This window comes from Coregonus lavaretus, assembly GCF_964263955.1.
Source record: "Coregonus lavaretus genome assembly, chromosome: 10".
Taxonomy (NCBI): domain Eukaryota; kingdom Metazoa; phylum Chordata; class Actinopteri; order Salmoniformes; family Salmonidae; genus Coregonus; species Coregonus lavaretus.
In genome coordinates this window covers 28,062,515-28,083,461 of record NC_139997.1, presented here as the reverse complement: position 1 = coordinate 28,083,461, position 20,947 = coordinate 28,062,515, and the positions used below count along the sequence as shown (strand labels likewise).

Sequence of the window (20,947 nt, the reverse complement as noted above, 5' to 3'; positions counted from 1 at the left end):
GGTCATGAGTCCCCCTTGCTGCTCTATATTCATCAGTCCACTATCTCATCTCTCTGCAGGTGAGAGGTGGCACAAGCGTCACCTGACCTACCGGGTGGTGAACTGGCCTGGCCACCTCCCTCGGGGTCAGGTGGCCCTAGCCGTACGCACCGCTTTCCAGCTGTGGAGTAACGTGTCGGCCCTGGCCTTCAGAGAGGTCACCCAGGGGTCAGCTGACATCCGGCTGGCCTTCTACGAGGGGGAGCACAACGACGGCATGGGCAACGCCTTTGATGGTCCAGGTGGGGAGCATAGCAGTATAACCTCTAGTAGTGGTTTGACATTTTGATTGAATCCTGTAAGATCATAGTTTACCTAAAGGAAGGGAGGATGCATTTTCAAACAGGGCAATTTCCAAAGATCAATTGGTTTCAGCTGTGAAAGATCTCACCCGGAACTAACCCCAGCTGTCACAATGTTCCCTTGCTTACAGATCCCTCTTGATCTACCGCTTTAGTGTTTCCAGATCTTAATGGACCAGATAGGCATAAGAAACATGTTGATGGTTCCACCTAGCCTGAAAATGGGAGTCGAGAAGCTCCTACCATATTTCGTATACCTGCCTGGCTCCTTCAGATCTGCACAGTTTGAAGTGGTAGGGCAAGGGGTTGTTTTGGGAAGCTTCTCTTCCACTCCTGAACCCTCTGTATGTTTTTGTTTTTTCCCCCAGGAGGCGCCCTAGCGCATGCCTTCTTCCCATGCCGAGGGGAGGCCCACTTTGACATGGCAGAGCGCTGGACACTGAACGGCTACAAGGGCCACAACCTGTTCATGGTGATTGCCCACGAGGTGGGCCACACTCTGGGCCTGGAGCACTCTCCTGTGCGCCATGCTCTCATGTCCCCCTACTACAAAAAGCTGGGAAAAGCCACGGTGCTGAGCTGGGATGACATCACTGCTGTACAGCAGCTCTATGGTGTGTAGGCCTACTCCATTCTGAGAGAGGAACATTAAAGTTATTTGAAATTCAATTTGAATTTGAACAGGATTTTTAACCAGTCACTTTACATGCCAACTACCACTGTACAAAGAAAATTGCGTAGTCCAAGCAAAGTTACATTGAAGTGGAAGAAAAAAACTTGTGGAAGAGAACATATGGAGGTAATAGTCAGTGGTCAGGTTGAGGAGGAAACAAGGTTACATGAGGGTGAGGAAATGATGATATAATGACATTGAGACCTCATGTTGAACTTATTCCACAGATCTGACTAGAGATTGGATCAGCATCCATGTATTTAACCCATCACCATCTGCTGTGCTATCATTCACCATGACATCATAGTGTCCGACAGTCCGACCACCCTGTGATATATGAAGCATCAACTGAAAAAGCTAAAGGAGGGAATCTTTTCATATTAAATGTGTGTCTTAAGCCATTGCATTCATTAGAGGGTATCACACACGGTAGCATAGGCTACTGTATAAACTAAAATTGTTCTATCCAACCACTCCAATGCTGTACCCAGGGGGATGTCCAGAGATCACTATATCCCAGAGCCAGGCTTCCGGCAGCTGGAGACAGTGTTGATCAGTCTTTTTTCCCATCCTCTTGTCCCCTCAAGGTCACACCAAAGTAAACAAGCAACTTCCTCGTACATCAACGTTTCCATTTTGACAGTATAACATGGAGAAGCCAGACAAACTTTCTATCCATGTTTTGTTTCGCTCTCCTTAGGGATGCCGATTTTATCAGACCTTTACACAAATGTTTGCTCAATGTTTTCCAAACATCACAGGTGGGCAACATCTGGAGACAAATCAAAGGAGACGTTGTGTCTGCGATTCAGTGGCATTGTAAAATCATTTGGCTCTGTTGACTTTTTCTGGCATTGGAATACAGTAAATCAAAAGCCAGCTCAGCTGTCAGCTATCTCAGCACTCAATCATCCGTGATGTGTTGGGTTTTCCATTCTGCAATGTTATGGTGTGCCAAATCTGGCAATTAGTGTATTTTGTGTATGTTACCTCTCAAACATGCTGTGAAGCAGGTATATAGGTCATATCTGTACCCACTGGGCAAAAACTGGTTGAATCAACATTGTTTCTATGTCATTTCAACCAAAAAATTTAATGTGATGGCGATGAATCAACGTGGAAAACTGATTGGATTTGAAAAAAAGTCATCAACATAAGGGAATTTAGTCTTTTTTCACTCAACTTTTAACCTAAATCCAATGACATGGTGAAATGTTTTGATGATTTCACATTGAATTCACGTTAGTTGATTACTCAACCAAATGTAAATCAAAACTATATGTTGAACTGACATCTGTGCCCAGTGGGTACTACACATCTGTGCCCAGTGGGTACTACACATCTGTGCCCAGTGGGTACTACACATCTGTGCCCAGTGGGTACTACACATCTGTGCCCAGTGGGTACTACACATCTGTGCCCAGTGGGTACTACACATCTGTGCCCAGTGGGTACTACACTTGTAAATGTGCAGTCAGAAATACATCAATCAGTCAAGCTTTTTGCAGATGCACCTAGTCTATTGTAGTAACATAGAAGAATATGCATGTATATTATGTATAGTCAGAAAAGCTTATACATTACTGAAGCTACTGTCCTTTTTGTCATTGAATGTTCTCCATAGGGAAGCCAGAGAGCGGTCAGGTAATCCAGTTGCCTGGTCAGGTGTTCAGCTCTGCCCTGCAGGACTGGGAGCTGTCTGAAGGTGGCACTGGGAAGCCTGATTCCACCCCACCTCCGTACTGCAGGGGATTCTTTGATGCACTCACCATGGGTAAGACTTAACTGGTGGTCACTATCTGACCATGCTAGAAAGGCAAAAAAATAGGTCCCATTGAAATTATTGGCTCTCGGTCACCAGACTGGAAGTTGTACTTACCTAGCATATTTGAGGTTAGAAGCAGTTTTGGATTAGATTTGAGATTTCCAACAAGACTAATATGACAAGTAAGCAGCACCATCTGGTGGATTTTGGCCTATGACTGTTTTGGGACATAAGGTAATCAATCTCTTAGCAGTTTACATGAACAGTAGGTTGAGAATTCCTCATTGACTTCTGAAGACAGTGATATACTCTGATACCTGTAAATAATTTATTTTATATTACCTTGCAGACCAAGATGGTACCAGCCTAGTATTCCGTGGTGGGCTGTTCTGGACTGTGTCTCCTGCAGGCAAGGCCAGCTCCCCTCTACCTCTGCAGAACCGCTGGCCAGGACTACCCCTCGCCATTGAGGCAGCTGCTTACTCACAGATGGACAATAAGTTCTACTTTTTCAAAGGTAGTGTGAAAATGAAGACACAAGTTACCCAGCAATAAACGTACCTGAAATGATTTGTTCTTGTTACAGTAGTAACTGTCCTGTATCACAGTTGGGGTTAGAGTTCAGGTAGATTATAGCAGAAATGTTTCACACAGACTACTTTTTCAGTTTGTGTCCTCATATATGTGTTTCTGCATTGCAATTTCACATCTCACACTACGAGCACCTTCCTCCTTGCGTCTCTTCCCCCAGGTAGGCGAGTGTGGCGTTACTCAAGCAGTGGTGTGGACCCAGGCTTCCCCCTGCGGAGCAGTGAGCTGGGCCTCCCTGGACACCCTGACCAGGCCTTCTACTACCCCCGCCTGGGCCATCTGGTGGTGTTCAAGGGCCAGCTCTACTTTGTGCTCAACCTGGGGACCCTGAGGCCCGAGCCATACTACCCCCGCAGCCTGGAGGACTGGAGGGGGGTCCCCCGGGGGACCAACGGAGCCGTCAGCCACCCTGATGGACAGATGTACTTCTTCAAGGAGCGGCACTACTGGAGATTTGATCCAGAGAAAGTGCAGGTGACTGGAGAGGGGATGTGGGACACAGAGCTGGAGTGGACAGGCTGTCTGGGAACTCACCACAGAGGCAATGATATACTGTGACCACAAGAGGGTGCTAACGAACTGATTAAAGTGGTTGGCGAAGGTAATGTGCAATGGATATACTCAGACTAAGCAATGACATAACTCATATTTTGTATGTTCATACAGTATTATTAAATGACTATTCATAATCCTACTTCCTCCAGTGAACCAATGCTTTTGTTTGTAATGTGTTTGTTTTGTTTTAGACAGTATTAAGATATTCTGTATGACATAGCCCATCTGTAGGTTACAAATTACATGTGGCTTTGTTGCACAAATGAATTATATTTGTATGTTTTCTCTCAGACAAGTTGTTGTTGTTGTTGAAGATGAAGTCTCTGGACTCTTTAGTAGACTCTTGCATTCATAAAGACCTTTTGCATAATTATTTAATAAAATACCACATATGGCACTGTTTTTACATTTGCTGCAATTCCTTGACATGCTGATGATGTGACCAAGGGACTGTTACATGGACCTCCTCTTTATTAAAATGATTATCAAATTCTGCTAATGTGAGATCAAAAGAGAGTTATATTAGTTGTATGTAACAATGTCTAATGCACTCTACCTGCCACTCTAACTACCATGTAGGCTACCAGCTCTCCTGGTGACATATCAGAGCCAAAGAGCTATTGATGAATACTAGTTGTTTCCTTCAGATTTATTGTTACTTTTTACAGTTTTTGACCAATGAAATCGATATGATTTGCATCACCATTTGATTTGAACCTGTGAATTTATGCACTTCTTAGGCTATGTTTTAATGTTGGTCCCTCGTAAATGATGTATAGATAACGTTTGATGTCTTCCTATTCCTTACATGTAAACCTAATATCTAGCCCACCACCGTCTATTCTGTTGATGGTGGTGAACTTTATCCCTTCCACATTGCTGAGCAGTAATAATACACCATGCGCAAAAACTACTGCGTCGAGCTTCCCAAACTCCAGTGCGTATAGCGCTCAGACGCTGCTGCAGAACAGACAACCCCTCCAGAGTTGGAAGGCAGAAGCCTAGCAACACGACAAAGGCGGTGACTGGGAGTACAGTAGGCTACAGAATGTCTCACGACGTTGCAGATTTATATGGTATTCATTTACTTTAATGATATATTAGGACTTCCCAGACGCGCGTCTCCAAACTTTATCCACTTCACAATACAGGTAGTGTTCAACCTCTTACTCGAAAGGAAACCTACATTCTCGGACAATGACAGGTTCAATCATTTTTAGCATTCTCTGTATTTGGATGTTTTCACCCAGTCTGTCACGAGGGACCGGGTTTATCTATCAGTTTCCAGGTGTGACATTGCAAGGCATCCACACTGAACACACCGCTGGACCCCCTGCAGGCACCAACGCGGCTCGCAGGTAAGTGGACCTCAAGCAAATAGGTAGGCTAAATGAAACCCTAATGAAGTCACTCATGTATTCATCAGAGAAGTGATTATAAGTTCAAGTTGTTGTTCAATGTTAAACAGCTACTGATCTGTAGAAATATACATTTTTATATAGTTATCAATCCTGTTGAAGTTGGACTTGTGTATGCTACTATGCTTGAGCTTGTGCATTGACTTTAGCCAAAAGTATATAACTGTGGTGCAACTATTTCCTTGTCTGCTATGAATAACGAAATGAAAAGCAGTACTGGCAATAATGGAAGAGAGCATTAAGATGTGGTTCTGGGTTTGGATTGGAATGGATGAATGGAGCAGAAGTTCAAAGCTGCGCATTGCTGCCAATCTAATACTCTCTCTTAGTATGTGAATTGTCTCTCAGCTCCAGTTTATGACACTATAAACAACTTTATTTCCAATTTCACATCCTCACATCCTTTTATGGTCTAGATTTGGCCTGCTAATCCAAACTTCTCAATTGACAAAAGTGGACCGCCCAGAGAGTTTTCCTCAAATAAAAAATAATTGCTTTATTATTCAAAGTTAAACGGAAAACATTTTTGTCTGCCTTTTATTTTGATCCCCATCTCCCAGACACCACACACACATACACACACTAAAACTCTGCCTCCGTATGGTCTCCTTTGGTAGGAACTGGTGTCAGTACACAGTGTCGAAGACTGTGTCATGCCAGGTGCACAACGGGACTGAGACGCTGGTACAGCGTATGTTTCAGAGTTGCCGTTGGCCGGGACCATGTTCTAACCTCATCAGGTATGGATCGCACAGTTCACTCACTCACTCCCACTGGCCCTTCATGCAGTGTGAGTGCCATGCAGTAGAAAATACAACTTCAGACATGAGAGGTTCTGATTTCAGAGTTGCGCTGGGACTATCTCGAGTTGAGGGATTATCTGCTCAAGTCACTGCATGTAATTAAAAAGGCAATGCACAGTAGCCCCACAATGTCAATTCACTGTCAACAAACTATATAGATATATATCCTAATGGGTTGCAGTTGCTTACAAGGTCACAAACCATCTTGCTGAGCCGAAAGCTTTGGGGGAAGGGCTACCATTTCCAGGTTTCTCTTGGTTGTCTTCAGGACAGCTATGGGTCAAGTGCCACTCTACATTTTGGTGGGCTTTGCTGCCAGACGTTATACAGGGATCATGATTATGATGTTTGTATATTTGTAGCCTAAAGGGTCCTTAATGTCATCCAGCTTTGACTGCAGAGAGTCTAATGACTGATATTTAAGCCCCATGGAAAGGTTATTTGTTTGTTGGTTGAAGAAGGCAGATTTACTCCCTAGACCACCACACAGAGCAGCAAGTCATCCACCATTACGGCATATGAATATGATTTTTCCCATTCCAGTATTCCCATGTCTGCCATTGCTCCCAGAAAAGACACTGATGTAAAACCATAGCCGTTTATCATATAGATTTGTGTGATTTGCAACTGTTTGGTTGCATTCCATTGTTTTATGTCTTTGGGATCAATCCAGAAAGACTACTTTAATGGGCTCCCTGTATTCGGTCATAATGTTAAGCTTGGATCGGCATTGTTATTTTATCCCTATGTTATAGACAGGTTCAACATCTTTTGATTTTGAGTTATTCCCGTGTAAAGAGGTCAACGTATTCTCTCCCTTGTAAAGGATTTGAATGACGTCTGTGAAGGTTTGACTTAATGTTACTGACATCAGTGTAAAGGCCTCTAATGATGTCCGTGAAGTGAACATCTGCCCCAGTGCCACAGTGCTGCCCGTCAGTGACTATACTCTGTTCTCAGTTACAGGACACTTGTCCGGCCCACGTACATGCTGACGTATCGCCAGGTGACAGCGTTGGAGTGGAGGTGCTGCCCCGGCTTTATGGGAAACGACTGCAGAGAGGGTGAGTACTGTACCTGTGTTGTCTGTCTGTGTCTGTGTCTGCCTGCCTTTTACACTCAGAGAACTGGTGAGCTGGAGGTAGGAATGCCACAAGGGCACTGGAATCAAAACTGTAGTCCCCTTGTGTACCTCATGCATTGGTTTCATCCTAAACTCCCTGCTATGTATGACATCAAAATCACAGGCTGAAAAACAATGGCCGATCATCACTCGCTCATGCACTGTATTCTTGGCTGGGCATTTTGTTTTTGTGGTTTGTTTTGTTTTGTTTATTGAATCTCCTTACTGTGGTGTAAGGAAGACAAAAGATAGGGATAGTCACTGAACCAAAAGTTCAACTTGGCTCTAAATGACAGATTCCCTATACTTACTGGTCCTCCCTCTTGGTTGGACTCACTGTTCTGCTTCTTCTTGGTAAAAATGTCCTTATAGTAAGTTAATGGACCAAGACACAGTGTTTCTTATGTTCTCATGCCACCAATATGGTGGTTCAGATTTATGACTGGTGTCTGTTACAGAGAACACGGCTCTGCTCCCCATTTCAGACTGTAGCTCTGTTCAACATAGGATTGATGACCCTCCTCTGCTGCATCATTCGTGGGGGACGACATGTTTACTGTTGTTTACTTGTTTCTATCTGTATGCACTGCTATCTATCTTTTCTATCTTGGTGTTCCAGTGGCTACCCCTGATGATGCTGCACTCTGATATCGTACAATTGTACCAAAAACAATATGTTGTTGTCATATTTGTAAGTCATTGTGTGGTGACCATAGAGAATGATAGAGGACTCTAGGGCACAAAAGCTTGTTTTAGCATGGGCAGCGCCATTGAGGACTTTCACCATTTTGAAGTAGTCAGCTGGGTTAAGGAAGGAGCACATAATTCCATCCAGGTCATCAAGAGGGATCAGCCAATGAATTATACTTGTGAGTAAACATTCCATAACACGTGGCAGTCAATCGCCAACCTTGGTTCTATATACACCCTTTCAGTTTGTTTACCAACTCATAGAAGTAGTAGAAGAAGAAAATGGACTACTTGGAGATGGCCTCAATGGCTCTGCCCGCCCACTCATAGACGCCATAATGGGACAGATAGAATGAAGAGTCCTCTATCATTCTCTATGGCAGTGACAGACACATGCACACACACACACACACACACACACACACACACACACACACACACACACACACACACACACACACACACACACACACACCCTCCACACACCGTCTGGAGAGGGGCCTCTCCCTGACTGGAAGTGCTATCCCTGTGAATGGGTAAACAGAGCCAGACTGTTGCGGAGTGGGGCGGCCCTCTGTAAAGTGAACTCCTTGGCCCTACTGGTCTGTTCTACTGAGAGCCTTGTTTTGGTTTCAGGGGAACCAAGGTCAACCGCTCCAGCTGTTGTTAATGCACCAAACCCCCCTACTCAAACTCTCCCTCTTTCCACCTCTCCCCTGTTAGAGTGAATGTCTTCACAGGGCAGACTAGGAACCCCAGGGATTGGCTGTCTCAGGGCAGGAAGCTCTGCTCTAACAGGCATGCACACACACTCACACACACACAAATGCCACAGGCAAATAGCTTCACTTAACATTCACCTACAGTAAATCATGTAAAACTGTCATTGGGAGATTTGCGTGAATCTCAAGCACCCGTCACAAATTAGGATTCAGCCATGATTCTTGAACATCTGCTTCTGGCACCCCCACCAAACATCTCCATCTCTGTAGTTATTCACATGGTTGTGGAATCCACGGGCATGGGAACTCAACCATGGCAATCAGATATCATATCATCATGTCCTGCATGCATGACATGATCTGTTGATTTTGGTGAAGAAAATGAGTGCTAGTCATAAAAAAACAAAATGTTCAGTTATAATTGCTGAATCAAAATGTTGAAAGGTATAAAATGTTGGTCTGGAATGCTCCAGTGTAGCCTTGTTGCATCTTGAGGTGAGGGACCCTGGCAGCAAGAGATGGGAGAGTGGTCCTGCCATGCTCAGTTGGTACACTCTTAGAAAAAAGGGTTCCAAAAGGGTTCTTTGGCTGTTTCATAGGAGAACCCTTTTTGGTTCCAGGTAGAACTCTTTTGGGTTCCATGTAGAATCCTCTGTGGAAAGGGTTGAACATGGGAAAAATTGTAATTTAAAGAGTTATCCAATGGAGCTTGCATCGCCATGATTGTGGGTTCAATTCCTGCTGGGGCTACCCATGTGAAAATGTATGCAAGCACTACTGTAAGTCGCTTTGGAGAAAAGTGTCCTCCAAATGGCATACAGTATATAGCTATAAAGCAATAGAGGAAGAGAGGGAGGTGGAAATGCAGAGACTACAGATTTGTAACATGTCCTTTATTCCTGGAAAATCAGCAGTTGGAGCCGTACACATTCACTGTACACATACCTGTTGCAAAACTCCAATGTGCTTTGAATGACAAAAAAAGTTCAAAGAGCAAGGTACTATTCACAGTCTCGTCTCTAGACTGTTGAAGCAAAGCACTCCAGGGTCAGTACTCAGGAGGCAATGTTATCCCTGGATAGGCAAGCCACAGTTGCAGAAGTCAGCCCACTTACTGTTGTGGTAAGAACCACATGCTTTTCCCATTTTTACCCCCGAAAGCATTTGCTTCTGAGGGAAAGAAATGACATCATCTGGGGATGGGAGGTCTCTCCCCCCCACTCTATCGACACAGTTGTTTCAGAGAGTGTTCGCTCCTAGGGCCGTTGCGTTAATTGAAACCAGTGCGTCGTTGTTGTTTCAGGTTTGCGACTCCTCTAGAGTGAGCTCTTCCAGGTTGTCGTCATGTCGTCATGCCGTCATGCGCTGGGCGGCGAGTGTGTCCTCTAGCCTTGATGCCTGCCTCCCTGTGTGAATGTGTGAGTGTGTGTGTGTGTGTGTGTGTGCAACCTGGTGGATGTGAGAGCTGGGCCTCAGCCAGCTGTCTGTGGTAGTGCATGCACAGCTGCTGTACCCCAGATTTCACTGGTCTATGAAACAGCCGGTTAAGAGAAGATTCATCACGACATTCACTCTTTGGAACCATTGGACAGGGAGCCTATTATGGGACTTTGTAAGCAAGTGTTCTCATGAACTGCCAGTCTCTGTCAAGGTGAGCATGTTGCAGGCACATGGCAAGTGTCCGATTTTATAGGAAGAAAATTAAAATATAGTTATATTGTGCAGCTTTTTAACCGTAAGGTCTTTGTTAGGTTTAGAAGCTGTGAAATTGCATCTGTGAAATTGGCTGGATGTGCGTGCACTACCTTTGTCAGACTTTAACCAGAAGGAATCAGTCTTTGGTGGTGAAGCAGACAATAGATGTATTGCCTGTGGCAATGAGAACTAGATGTTTCAAAGGAGACATCGTTTTAGCTCTGCCCTTTCAAGCATCCAGTAGAACCCAGTCATAAAGGCACATAGTCTACGAAAGTCCAGAGCCAATGGAACACACATTTTGACTCAAGCTGTCCATAATGTTGAGGGAACAAAACCGCAACAGATTCTTTTTCAATCAGTTTCACAGTATTTTCTTCATATGCCATGTGCTTCCCATACTCACCCGTGTCCTTTTGAGTTCCCATACGCATCCAATCCATTAAGGCTTCAGAGTCTCTGTTTAATGTCATTTTACGTCAAGGAAAAAAAATAGCCTTGTGGCTGTAATATTTCACTTGACTCATATTTTTGTTCTGCTTCGATGGCTTTCATGACAGGGGCTTGAGAACGCTGCCACATTCACTTTCCACCACTAAAACACAGGCTTTGTAGTGAGTTGTTATTTGCTGAGTTTGGCATGATTCTTACTTGATTGATACTCCCTGGACTGTATTTTAAGTGACCATAACAAATTACTGTTGAGTAGCATCACTAGACATAAGCATATGCATTTGTGACTGACCGGCTCGATTCGGTCTTATGTAGCAAAATTTGAAATTGTGTTTTTTAGAGACTCAGAGCTAGAAAATTGTATATCATACACTACAGTTGAGGAACAATGGGAAAGTAATTCTAATTTGAAAGTTGATAAACTTGTAACCTCACTTTTGAGAAAATGGCCCTGGAGAGCTCTTCTTTGTCTACACCCATTCAGCATCGTTCACACACTCTTAAGCTTTAGCCCCACCCATCTCTTTAAGGATTCACATGTGAGGCTATGTACTAAACAACCAAAGATTTCAAGACTATAGGCTGGCTTATACAACGGGTGTGTTCGTAAATTTAATCTGGAGTGCCAGAGTGTGCTCTGGGCGTTCGTAAACTCAGAGCGTTGTCAGATTGTCTGTTCGTAAATTCAGAGCGTTTCGCTCTCGGAGCGTTCAGAGCGCACACTGGATGCTCTGGCCCAGGAGTAGGGTTGATAACCTAACAACAACAGTCAAGCACCCTAGCTTGCTAGCTACTTCCAGACACAAATGAGAGAACAGCTCACTCTGACCATTTTACTCACCCTAGCAGAGCTGGTTAGGCTGTTTTTATGTTATCCATAGCGTTGGTGACTGCAACTGTGCTGCTGGCAACAATTTAATTACGCTTTTTTGCCAACGCTTACTGACACCGGCCATATTCAACCGGTGTTAAGCGTTCGTAAATTAGTCAGTTATTTTGCGCTCTGGCACACTCAGATGAGAGTGCTCTGAAATCGGAGTAGATAGCCAGAGCGAATTTACCAGCTACGTCTATCGACAGTTGTCGCAGTGACATCATAAACATTCTATTGAAATAGTTACTTGCATAGTGGAGTCTTTTGTTAAGACATGTAGCTAGCTAGCTAAACAATTAACCATAATCCCAACTCATAACATTTCTACCCTGCATGAATCTGCAGGTAGCTAACCAACCAGGTACAATGTTAGCTAGCTAACATTAGGCTATAACTATCAATACAAATGTTACTGAGATACGAATAATATTACTACACAGATCATACACATAATGTTAGCTAGCTAGCCAGCTGCTAACATTAGCTAGCTAACAGTACATTTTAACTTGAAATGAAAACGACTTTCTGACAAAATTAGAAAAGTGTAATATCTGAAAATGTAGCTAGCTAGACTCTCTTACCTGTATACATGGATGGACGCTTCTCCCTCTCTGTCACAGATGCCATGGTTGCCATTAGTTTGAAGATGTAATCCGGAGACAGGTGTTTTATACAACAGCATTCTGTGTGTTTTCTTTTTGAATTTTCTCCATCTCCTTAGCTGTCATACTCTAATTCCACTGATTTCAAAACTCAGTCCTCCAGAAAGTGAGAGCAACACTTATGCAGTTCTACTACGTGATATCTTTCAAAAAAGCCGCATTAGAAAGGATTACCTATAGTGAGGGAAAAAAGTATTTGATCCCCTGCTGATTTTGTACGTTTGCCCACTGACAATGAAATGATCAGTCTATCATTTTAATGGTAGGTTTATTTGAACAGTGAGAGACAGAATAACAACAAAAAAATCCAGAAAAACGCATGTCAAAAATGTTATAAATTGATTTGCATTTTAATGAGGGAAATAAGTATTTGACCCCCTCTCAATCAGAAAGATTTCTGGCTCCCAGGTGTCTTTTATACAGGTAACGAGCTGAGATTAGGAGCACACTCTTAAAGGGAGTGCTCCTAATCTCAGCTCGTTACCTGTATAAAAGACACCTGTCCACAGAAGCAATCAATCAATCAGATTCCAAACTCTCCACCATGGCCAAGACCAAAGAGTGCTCCAAGGATGTCAGGGACAAGATTGTAGACCTACACAAGGCTGGAATGGGCTACAAGACCATCGCCAAGCAGCTTGGTGAGAAGGTGACAACAGTTAGTGTGATTATTCGCAAATGGAAGAAACACAAAATAACTGTCAATCTCCCTCGGCCTGGGGCTTCATGCAAGATCTCACCTCGTGGAGTTGCATTGATCATGAGAATGGTGAGGAATCAGCCCAGAACTACACGGGAGGATCTTGTCAATGATCTCAAGGCAGCTGGGACCATAGTCACCAAGAAAACAATTGGTAACACGCTACGCCGTGAAGGACTGAAATCCTGCAGCGCCCGCAAGGTCCCCCTGCTCAAGAGAGCACATATACAGGGCCATCTGAAGTTTGCCAATGAACATCTGAATGATTCAGAGGAGAACTGGGTGAAAGTGTTGTCGTCAGATGAGACCAAAATCGAGCTCTTTGGCATCAACTCAACTCGCCGTGTTTGGAGGAGGAGGAATGCTGCCTATGACCCCAAGAACACCATCCCAACCGTCAAACATGGAGGTGGAAACATTATGCTTTGGGGGTGTTTTTCTGCTAAGGGGACAGGACAACTTCACCGCATCAAAGGGACGATGGACGGGGCCATGTACCGTCAAATCTTGGGTGAGAACCTCCTTCCCTCAGCCAGGGCATTGAAAATGGGTCGTGGATGGGTATTCCAGCATGACAATGACCCAAAACACATGGCCAAGGCAACAAAGGAGTGGCTCAAGAAGAAGCACATTAAGGTCCTGGAGTGGCCTAGCCAGTTTCTAGACCTTAATCCCATAGAAAATCTGTGGAGGGAGCTGAAGGTTCGAGTTGCCAAACGTCAGCCTCGAAACCTTAATGACTTGGAGAAGATCTGCAAAGAGGAGTGGAACAAAATCCCTCCTGAGATGTGTGCAAACCTGGTGGCCAACTACAAGAAACGTCTGACCTCTGTGATTGCCTACAAGGGTTTTGCCACCAAGTACTAAGCCATGTTTTGCAGAGGGGTCAAATACTTATTTCCCTCATTAAAATGCAAATCAATTTATAACATTTTTGACATGTGTTTTTCTGGATTTTGTTGTTGTTATTCTGTCTCTCACTGTTCAAATAAACCTACCATTAAAATTCAGTGGCGGCTCCTGAAAAAATTCTCAGGAGGGGCAATTTTTCTGATGATTTAGGTGACCTACACACATTTAAAAAAAGATATGTCCAGCAACAACATGAAGACAGGGGCAGCATATAAGTCAATACCAGAAGCATTTATTGACTGATCTCAAAAGTGTTGGCTTACCAGGGTTGGTGGAGCCCTCAGTTTCATCTTTGCCTCGCAAAGCTAACTCAAACACTCCGCAAAACTTCACACACTGGATTAGCCGGCTGAGGATGTGGCGGTTCTTGCTAATGTCGTAGTAAATATATTTGTTATAGTGAATATGGAATATGATATGTTGAGTAAAATGTTGTGCTAAGATCTATTTAGGTCAGGAGCTGGTTATAAGTTCTGTTCCTATCCAATAACAATGGACAAAAGGGTCCTATCTTGTCAGCCTTGTCAGCAGGTGGCCAAGGACAACACCCACGCCATAGGCCTCTCAGTTCTTCCAACTCACGAGTTCTTGCTCTGAGGACACACACACACACAAACACACACACACACACATCATCACTGTTAAACACACACACACACATCATCACTGTTAAACACACACACACACACACACACACAAAAATCCCCTCTCTTAGGCTGAACATTTGAAGACAGAGAACCCGACTCAGAGCCAATGCAACAGTGACAGTAGCCTGCAGGGGACCTCGCCCAACTCATCAGGACCAATCAGAAGATCAGAACTACTAGATTGAACCTACTTCATTTATTGCATAAAATGTCTGCACACAATGTTTCGGGGCTCTCTTCAGATAATAATAATAATAATAATAATAATAATAATAATATGCCATTTAGCAGACGCTTTTATCCAAAGCGACTTACAGTCATGCGTGCATACATTTTTGTGTATGGGTGGTCCCGGGGATCGAACCCACTACCTTGGCGTTACAAGCACCATGCTCTACCAGCTGAGCTACAGAAAGTGGATACTCATGGATGCGCATTGCAATTGTAAAATGTCAACACAATTGGAGACACCACGTCATTTTTGGAGACATGTTATTGACAGTAAACTATTGTAGATGCGACTGCTAACTAACTAAAACATTTTAGCTGGCTAGCTAATCATCTTAGCTAAATGTGGGGCAAACAATTCAGTTATTTACCGTTAATTTGAGGGATTGGGGTGAAAGAAATCGAGTTACATAGTGATACTTTACGATATACTGTATTGACAATATCGCAATATTTTAGCGCTAGTTGGCTGTACCTGCACCAAAACACCATTATTGTTCCTTCATAGCTTGTTCTCAATCTTTTCACATTGGGAGCCAATTTGTTTTCAGCACTTTTATTTCCATGACTGATCAAAACTCGTTCTCATGGCTTTCTGATCCCTCTGCAACAGACATATGGTGCGCAATAAAATCACAGTATCGAATCGCAATACGTATAGAATCATGAGACTCGCAATGCTGATGCATATATCTTATCGTGAGGTTCCTGGCAATTCCCAGCCCAAGTTCATTTTTAAGAGTTTGACGAACGGGTCCGTGAACGCGATTCCAGATATATTTACCTCTGAATAAACTGCCTTTATTACACCATATCCACATCCAGTAAACTTGTGATTATCAACACTAACCTCATCGTTGTGGCGGCGGACAGCTAGCCTGTATCCCTCGTCATCCAGTTGAGTGAGTGGCAATGTCTTTTTTCGTTCGTACCAATTTTTGGAAAATCCTCGGGTGTAGGACTTTCCGCCTTTAGTAGAAACCTGTTGAATTATTAAATTTGGTCTGGGAGGTCCTAATTGTTTCGTTGCCAATTTATCTTCATTTGTTCGCCGACAAAAAGGAAATTCTTTCAAAGACACAACCGAGTTGCACTGAAGCCTAGCCATGTTGATAGTAGTAGTGAATTGATTGACGCTGCTACCCTCTCTTTTCTTAGTTACGTTCATGTGACGAAAGCGCGTAAGTGCAAGCCCACAGACACCCATTGAGATTGTATTGAAGGCTCTGAAATTTGAAAAAAATAGATTTTACATGGGAGTCTATGACAGAAGTTCTGGGCGATTTTCAATCTGACTGAAATCGCCCCAAAAGGGGGTGGAGCCATTTGAAGCACGACTTTAGCCTGATTCGACATTTAGTGGCAGTGTGGCACTGTGGCAGATCAGACGTATAGATTACAACACTGATAACTACTGTTGCCGTGATATAATTGATTAGAAAAAAAATCCCTTCCTTTTCCCGTTTGGCAGTGCGTCGCCCATATCGCCCTATTGAACAGGCCGTCCCTGTTAAAATTATAGACTGATCATGTCTTTGTCAGGGGGCAAACGTACAAAATCAGCAGGGGATCAAATACTTTTTTCCCTCACTGTACACATACTAACCAGCTCATGTTATAGACAAAAGCGTGCTACATGACAGACCAATCCGAATTCATCTCTCGGCATGTCCAGCCCACTCATTATCTCAGCCAATCATGGTTAGCGGGAAGGTTGCTATCTTTTTCCGTGGCTAAACCAATTAGGCTCGTAATTTAACAATTTTATTCGTATTTACAGATGGCATACAAGTTTGTTATTATTGTACAGTCCCGTGTAGCTCAGTTGGTAGAGCATGGCGCTTGCAACGCCAGGGTTGTGGGTTTGATTCCCACGGGGGACCAGCATGAAAAAATGTATGCAGTAACTGTAAGTCACTATGGATAAGAGCATCTGCTAAATGACTAAAATGTAAAATGTAAGGCACATGAAAATTCAAAAAACACATTTTGATTTTAAAAAAATGTACGTTCAAATTGCGCTTCTGTGAAGTAGTGACGCGCGATATACGCCTAGTTTCCTGAAATGAGTCACATTTGGTAATGCTATTATTCATGCACGATTTGTCAGATGTCAAAAGGTTATTATTTATTACCCTGATTCCCCACATCGTAATTCCTCTCCGTGGTGTTGAGGCGATGGAAGAAGAAGATGCTGGGATGTAACTTGAGGTCCAGGGCCGAACGCTGGGACCGCCCCCCCCCCCTCCGACATCCGAAGCATCGGCCTCCACCACGAACTGGCGGGACGGGTCAGGATGAACCAAGATGGGAGCAGTGGTGAAACAGTGTTTGAGGTCCCGGAACGCCCGGTCAGCAGCTGGGGACCATGTGAACAGAACCTTGAAAGAGGTGAGTGCAGACAGGGGGGATGCCAGGGGGCTGTAACCCTGGATAAAGCGGCGATAAAAGTTGGCAAATCCCAGGAAACGTTGCAGCTGCACTCTGGACGTAGGATGGGGCCAATCCACCACCGCTCTCACCTTCCCGGGATCCATCTGTACAAATCAAATCAAATTGTATTTGTCACATGCGCTGTATACAACAGGTGTAGACCTTACAGTGAAATGCTTACTTACAAGCCCTTAACCAACAATGCAGTTTTAAGAAAGAATACCAACAACAACAAAAATCACAAAGAAATACAATATAAAATAATACGAAATAAAAGTAACAAATAATTAAAGAGCGGCAGTAATTAGCAAGGCTATATAAAGGGGGTACCGGCACCGAGTCAATGTGCGGGGGCACCGGTTAGTCAAGGTAATTGAGGTACACTCCCTGCAGCGATGATGTAGCCCAGGAAGGGGATGGTGGAGCGATGAAATTCGCATTTCTCCGCTTTCACAAAAAGCTGGTTCTCCAGGAGGCGTTGGAGGACCTGTCGGACGTGGAGCATGTGTTCTTGGGCAGAGCGGGAGAAAACGAGGATGTCGTTGCGGTAGACGAAGATGGAACGGTTCAACATGTTGCAGAGAACATCATTAACCAGGGCCTGGAACACAGCTGGAGCATTGGTAAGGCGAAATGGCATGACCAGATACTCGTAGTGACCGCTGGCCGTGTTGAAGGCAGTCTTCCACTCATCCCCCTCCCGTATCCGCACCAGGTGGTAGGCGTTCCGTATATCCAGCTTGGAGAACACATTGGCCCCCTGGAGCGGCTCAAAGGCAGAGGAGATGAGTGGTAGCGGGTAGCGGGTCTTCACCGTGATGTCGTTGAGGCCCCGGTAGTCGATGCACGGGTTCATGGTTTTGTCCTTCTTCTCCAGAAAGAAGAACCCTGCGCCGGCAGTGGAGGCAGAAGGACGGATGAACCCGGCAGCTAGGGAGTCCTCAATGTAGGTCTCCATAGCCTTGGTCTCCGGACCCGACAGCGAGTACAGTCGTCGCCGGGGCGGAGGGGTGCCTGGGAGAAGGTAGATTCCGCAGTCGTAGGGTCGGTGCGACGGAAGCGAAGTGGGCCGGGCCTTACTGAACACCTCCCGGAGGTCCTGGTACTCCTCAGGAATGGCGGAGAGGTCTGAGGCAACTTCCGAGCCTCCAGGAAGACGTCCTGGGGCAGGCTGCACTGACTTGTGTTGCTGGATCCAAGAGAAACCCAATACCACGGGAACCTGAGGAGACTTAATTAGCAGGAATTAGATCATCTCGCTGTGGTTCCCTGATACTCGTAGGTTGATGGGGGTGGTATTGTGGGTGACCCGGCCTATAGAGCGCCCGTCCAGCGCTCCAACGTCCATGGGAATGGAGAGGGGCTGAGTGGGGATGCCCAGCTCGGACGCTAGGGTAGCGTCCATAATGCTCTCGTCGGTCCCAGAGTCGATGAGTACCCGGAGAGATTTCAACTGGTTCCCCCACAGCAAGATGGCACAAAAGGGGGTGTGAGTAAGGGGAGAGGAAAGGTTCTCCATATGGCCCACCAGAGTACTCACTCTTACCGGTGAGCCTGGTCTTTAAGCGGACGGGTGGACACAAAATGACCAGTAGTACCGCAATACAGGCAACTCTGTGTGAAGCCTGTATTGCTGTTCGGCTGGAGACAGCCTTGCTCTGCCTAGTTGCATCGGCTCGGGAAGAGGTGAATCGGCAGACTTCGGAGACTCTCAGGGGAACTCGGGTAGCCTCGGGTTCTCTCGCAATCGTAGCCGTCGGGGACTTCTGGGATGCCTCGGAGACGAGGTGGAATCCTTGGACGGGCGAGTGGAATCCGACTTCCTCTCCTTCCTTAGTTCCCATAGTTGCCCATCGATCCGAATGGTCAAGGCGATGAGCGAGTCGATATCCATCGTCGGTAGTTCCCGGGCTGCAAGCTAGTGCTTTACTTCCTCCGATACTCAGTGCAGGAACGTGTCGAACAGCACTTCCGGGTTCCAGGCACACTCAGTTGCCAACGTGCGGAAATCCACTGCATAGTCTGCCACACTGCGGGATTCTTGCCGAAGCTGGATTAACTTCCGGGCAGCCTTTCTCCCGGACAATGGAGCATCGAAAACCTTCTATACCTCCTGCATGAACTCCTCCATACTGAAGCATACGGCCGACTGTTGTTCATAGCCCAGGCGAGAGCCCTCCCGGACATCAGCGTGATGAGGTACGCTATCTTAGAGAGGCCCAAGAGGAAGGAGAAGGGCTGCAGCTCGATGATGAGCGAACACTGAGTGAAAAATGCCCAACAGATTCCCGACTCTCCAGCGAAGCGTTCCGGGGGAGGTAAGCGGGATTCTCTGGAAACCGGGGTGGCCGGGGAGGCCGCGCTGCTAACAGCTGGGTTACTGAGGGGCTGGGAGGTTACCGTCGTGGTAGGCTGCCTAACAGACAACCCACGGAATTGCTCCAGCAATGTGTTAAACGCTCGGTCTTGGCGTTCGGCCAAGGTCTGGAACCCTTCCATGAGACCACGAAGCAACTCCTCGTGCCCTCCAATGGTGGCTCCTTGGGAGGAGATGGCGTTGCGGAGCTGGTCCGAGTCTGCTGGGTCAGTCATGGCCAGTTCATACTATCACGTTTCAGGAGAACACCCAGATGCAGACAGGGTCGAAGTAACAAAAGTTTATTACAAAAACAGGGGGCAGGCAAACGACAGGCCAAGGGCAGACAGAGGTCAGTAATCCAGATCAGAGTCCAAAACGTACAGAACGGCAGGCAGTCTCAGGGTCAGGGCAGGCAGAGGTCAATAATCCAGGGTGGTGTGACAAGGTACAGAACGGCAGGCAGGCTCAGGGTCAGAGCAGGCAGAATGGTCAAAACCGGGAAAACTAGAAAACAGGAACTTGAGAAAGACAGGAGCAAGGGTAAAAACACTGGTAGGCTTGACGAAACAAAACGAACTGGCAACAGACAAACAGAGAACACAGGTATAAATATACTGGGGATAATGGGGAAGATGGGCGACACCTGGAGGGGGGTGGAGACAATCACAAAGACAAGGTGAAACAGATCAGGGTGTGACGTATGCTTGTAATCGTTAAGGACAGGGGAGTTTCTCATGATAAAAAATACATGGAATGGAGTTAAGCACAGGCAAAATCCTATAGGAAAACCTGGTTCAGTCTGCTTTCCACCAGACACTGGGAGATTAATTCACCTTTCACCAGGACAATAACCTTAAACACAAGGCCAAATCTACACTGGAGTTGCTTACTAAGAAGACAGTGAATGTTCCTGAGTGGCTGAGATGCAGTTTTGACTTAAATCTACTTGAAAATCTATGGTGAGACCTGAAAATGGTTGTCTAGCAATGATCAACAACCAATTTGACAGAACTTGAAGAATTTTGAAAATAATAATGTTGCACAATCCAGGGGTGGAAAGCTCTTAGAGACTTACCAAGAAAGACTCACAGCTGTAATCGCTGCCAAAGGTGCTTCTACAAAGTATTGACTCAGGGGTGTGAATACTTACAGTACCAGTCAAAAGTTTGGACACACCTACTGATTCAAGGGTTTTTCTTTATTTTTACTATTTTCTACACTGTAAAATAATAGTGAAGACATCAAAACTATGAAATAACACATATGGAATCATGAAGTAACCAAAAAAGTGTTAGACAAATCA

The 20,947-nt window shown here is 45.1% G+C and overlaps 2 protein-coding genes across 2 annotated transcripts in view; both read left to right on the top strand.

Annotated features, from left to right (window-relative positions):
* LOC311135558 (matrix metalloproteinase-28-like) overlaps positions 1-4,331 on the top strand; it is a 27,834-nt gene extending 23,503 nt beyond the window's left edge. The window contains exons 4-8 of the mRNA XM_084169570.1: positions 60-281; positions 710-955; positions 2,639-2,788; positions 3,129-3,296; positions 3,531-4,331. Coding sequence (XP_084025696.1) covers positions 60-281; positions 710-955; positions 2,639-2,788; positions 3,129-3,296; positions 3,531-3,928 — 1,184 coding nt within the window. The 3' untranslated portion in view covers positions 3,929-4,331. The remainder of the gene's footprint in view (positions 1-59; positions 282-709; positions 956-2,638; positions 2,789-3,128; positions 3,297-3,530) is intronic.
* Positions 4,332-6,036: 1,705 nt separating this feature from the next.
* Positions 6,037-20,947, top strand: part of LOC311136283 (collagen alpha-1(XXVI) chain-like) — a gene marked incomplete at both ends in the record, with an annotated part of 56,541 nt that continues 41,630 nt past the window's right edge. Inside the window, 2 exons of the mRNA XM_084170414.1 lie at positions 6,037-6,083; positions 7,107-7,210. Of these exons, the coding sequence (XP_084026540.1) occupies positions 6,037-6,083; positions 7,107-7,210 (151 nt within the window). The remainder of the gene's footprint in view (positions 6,084-7,106; positions 7,211-20,947) is intronic.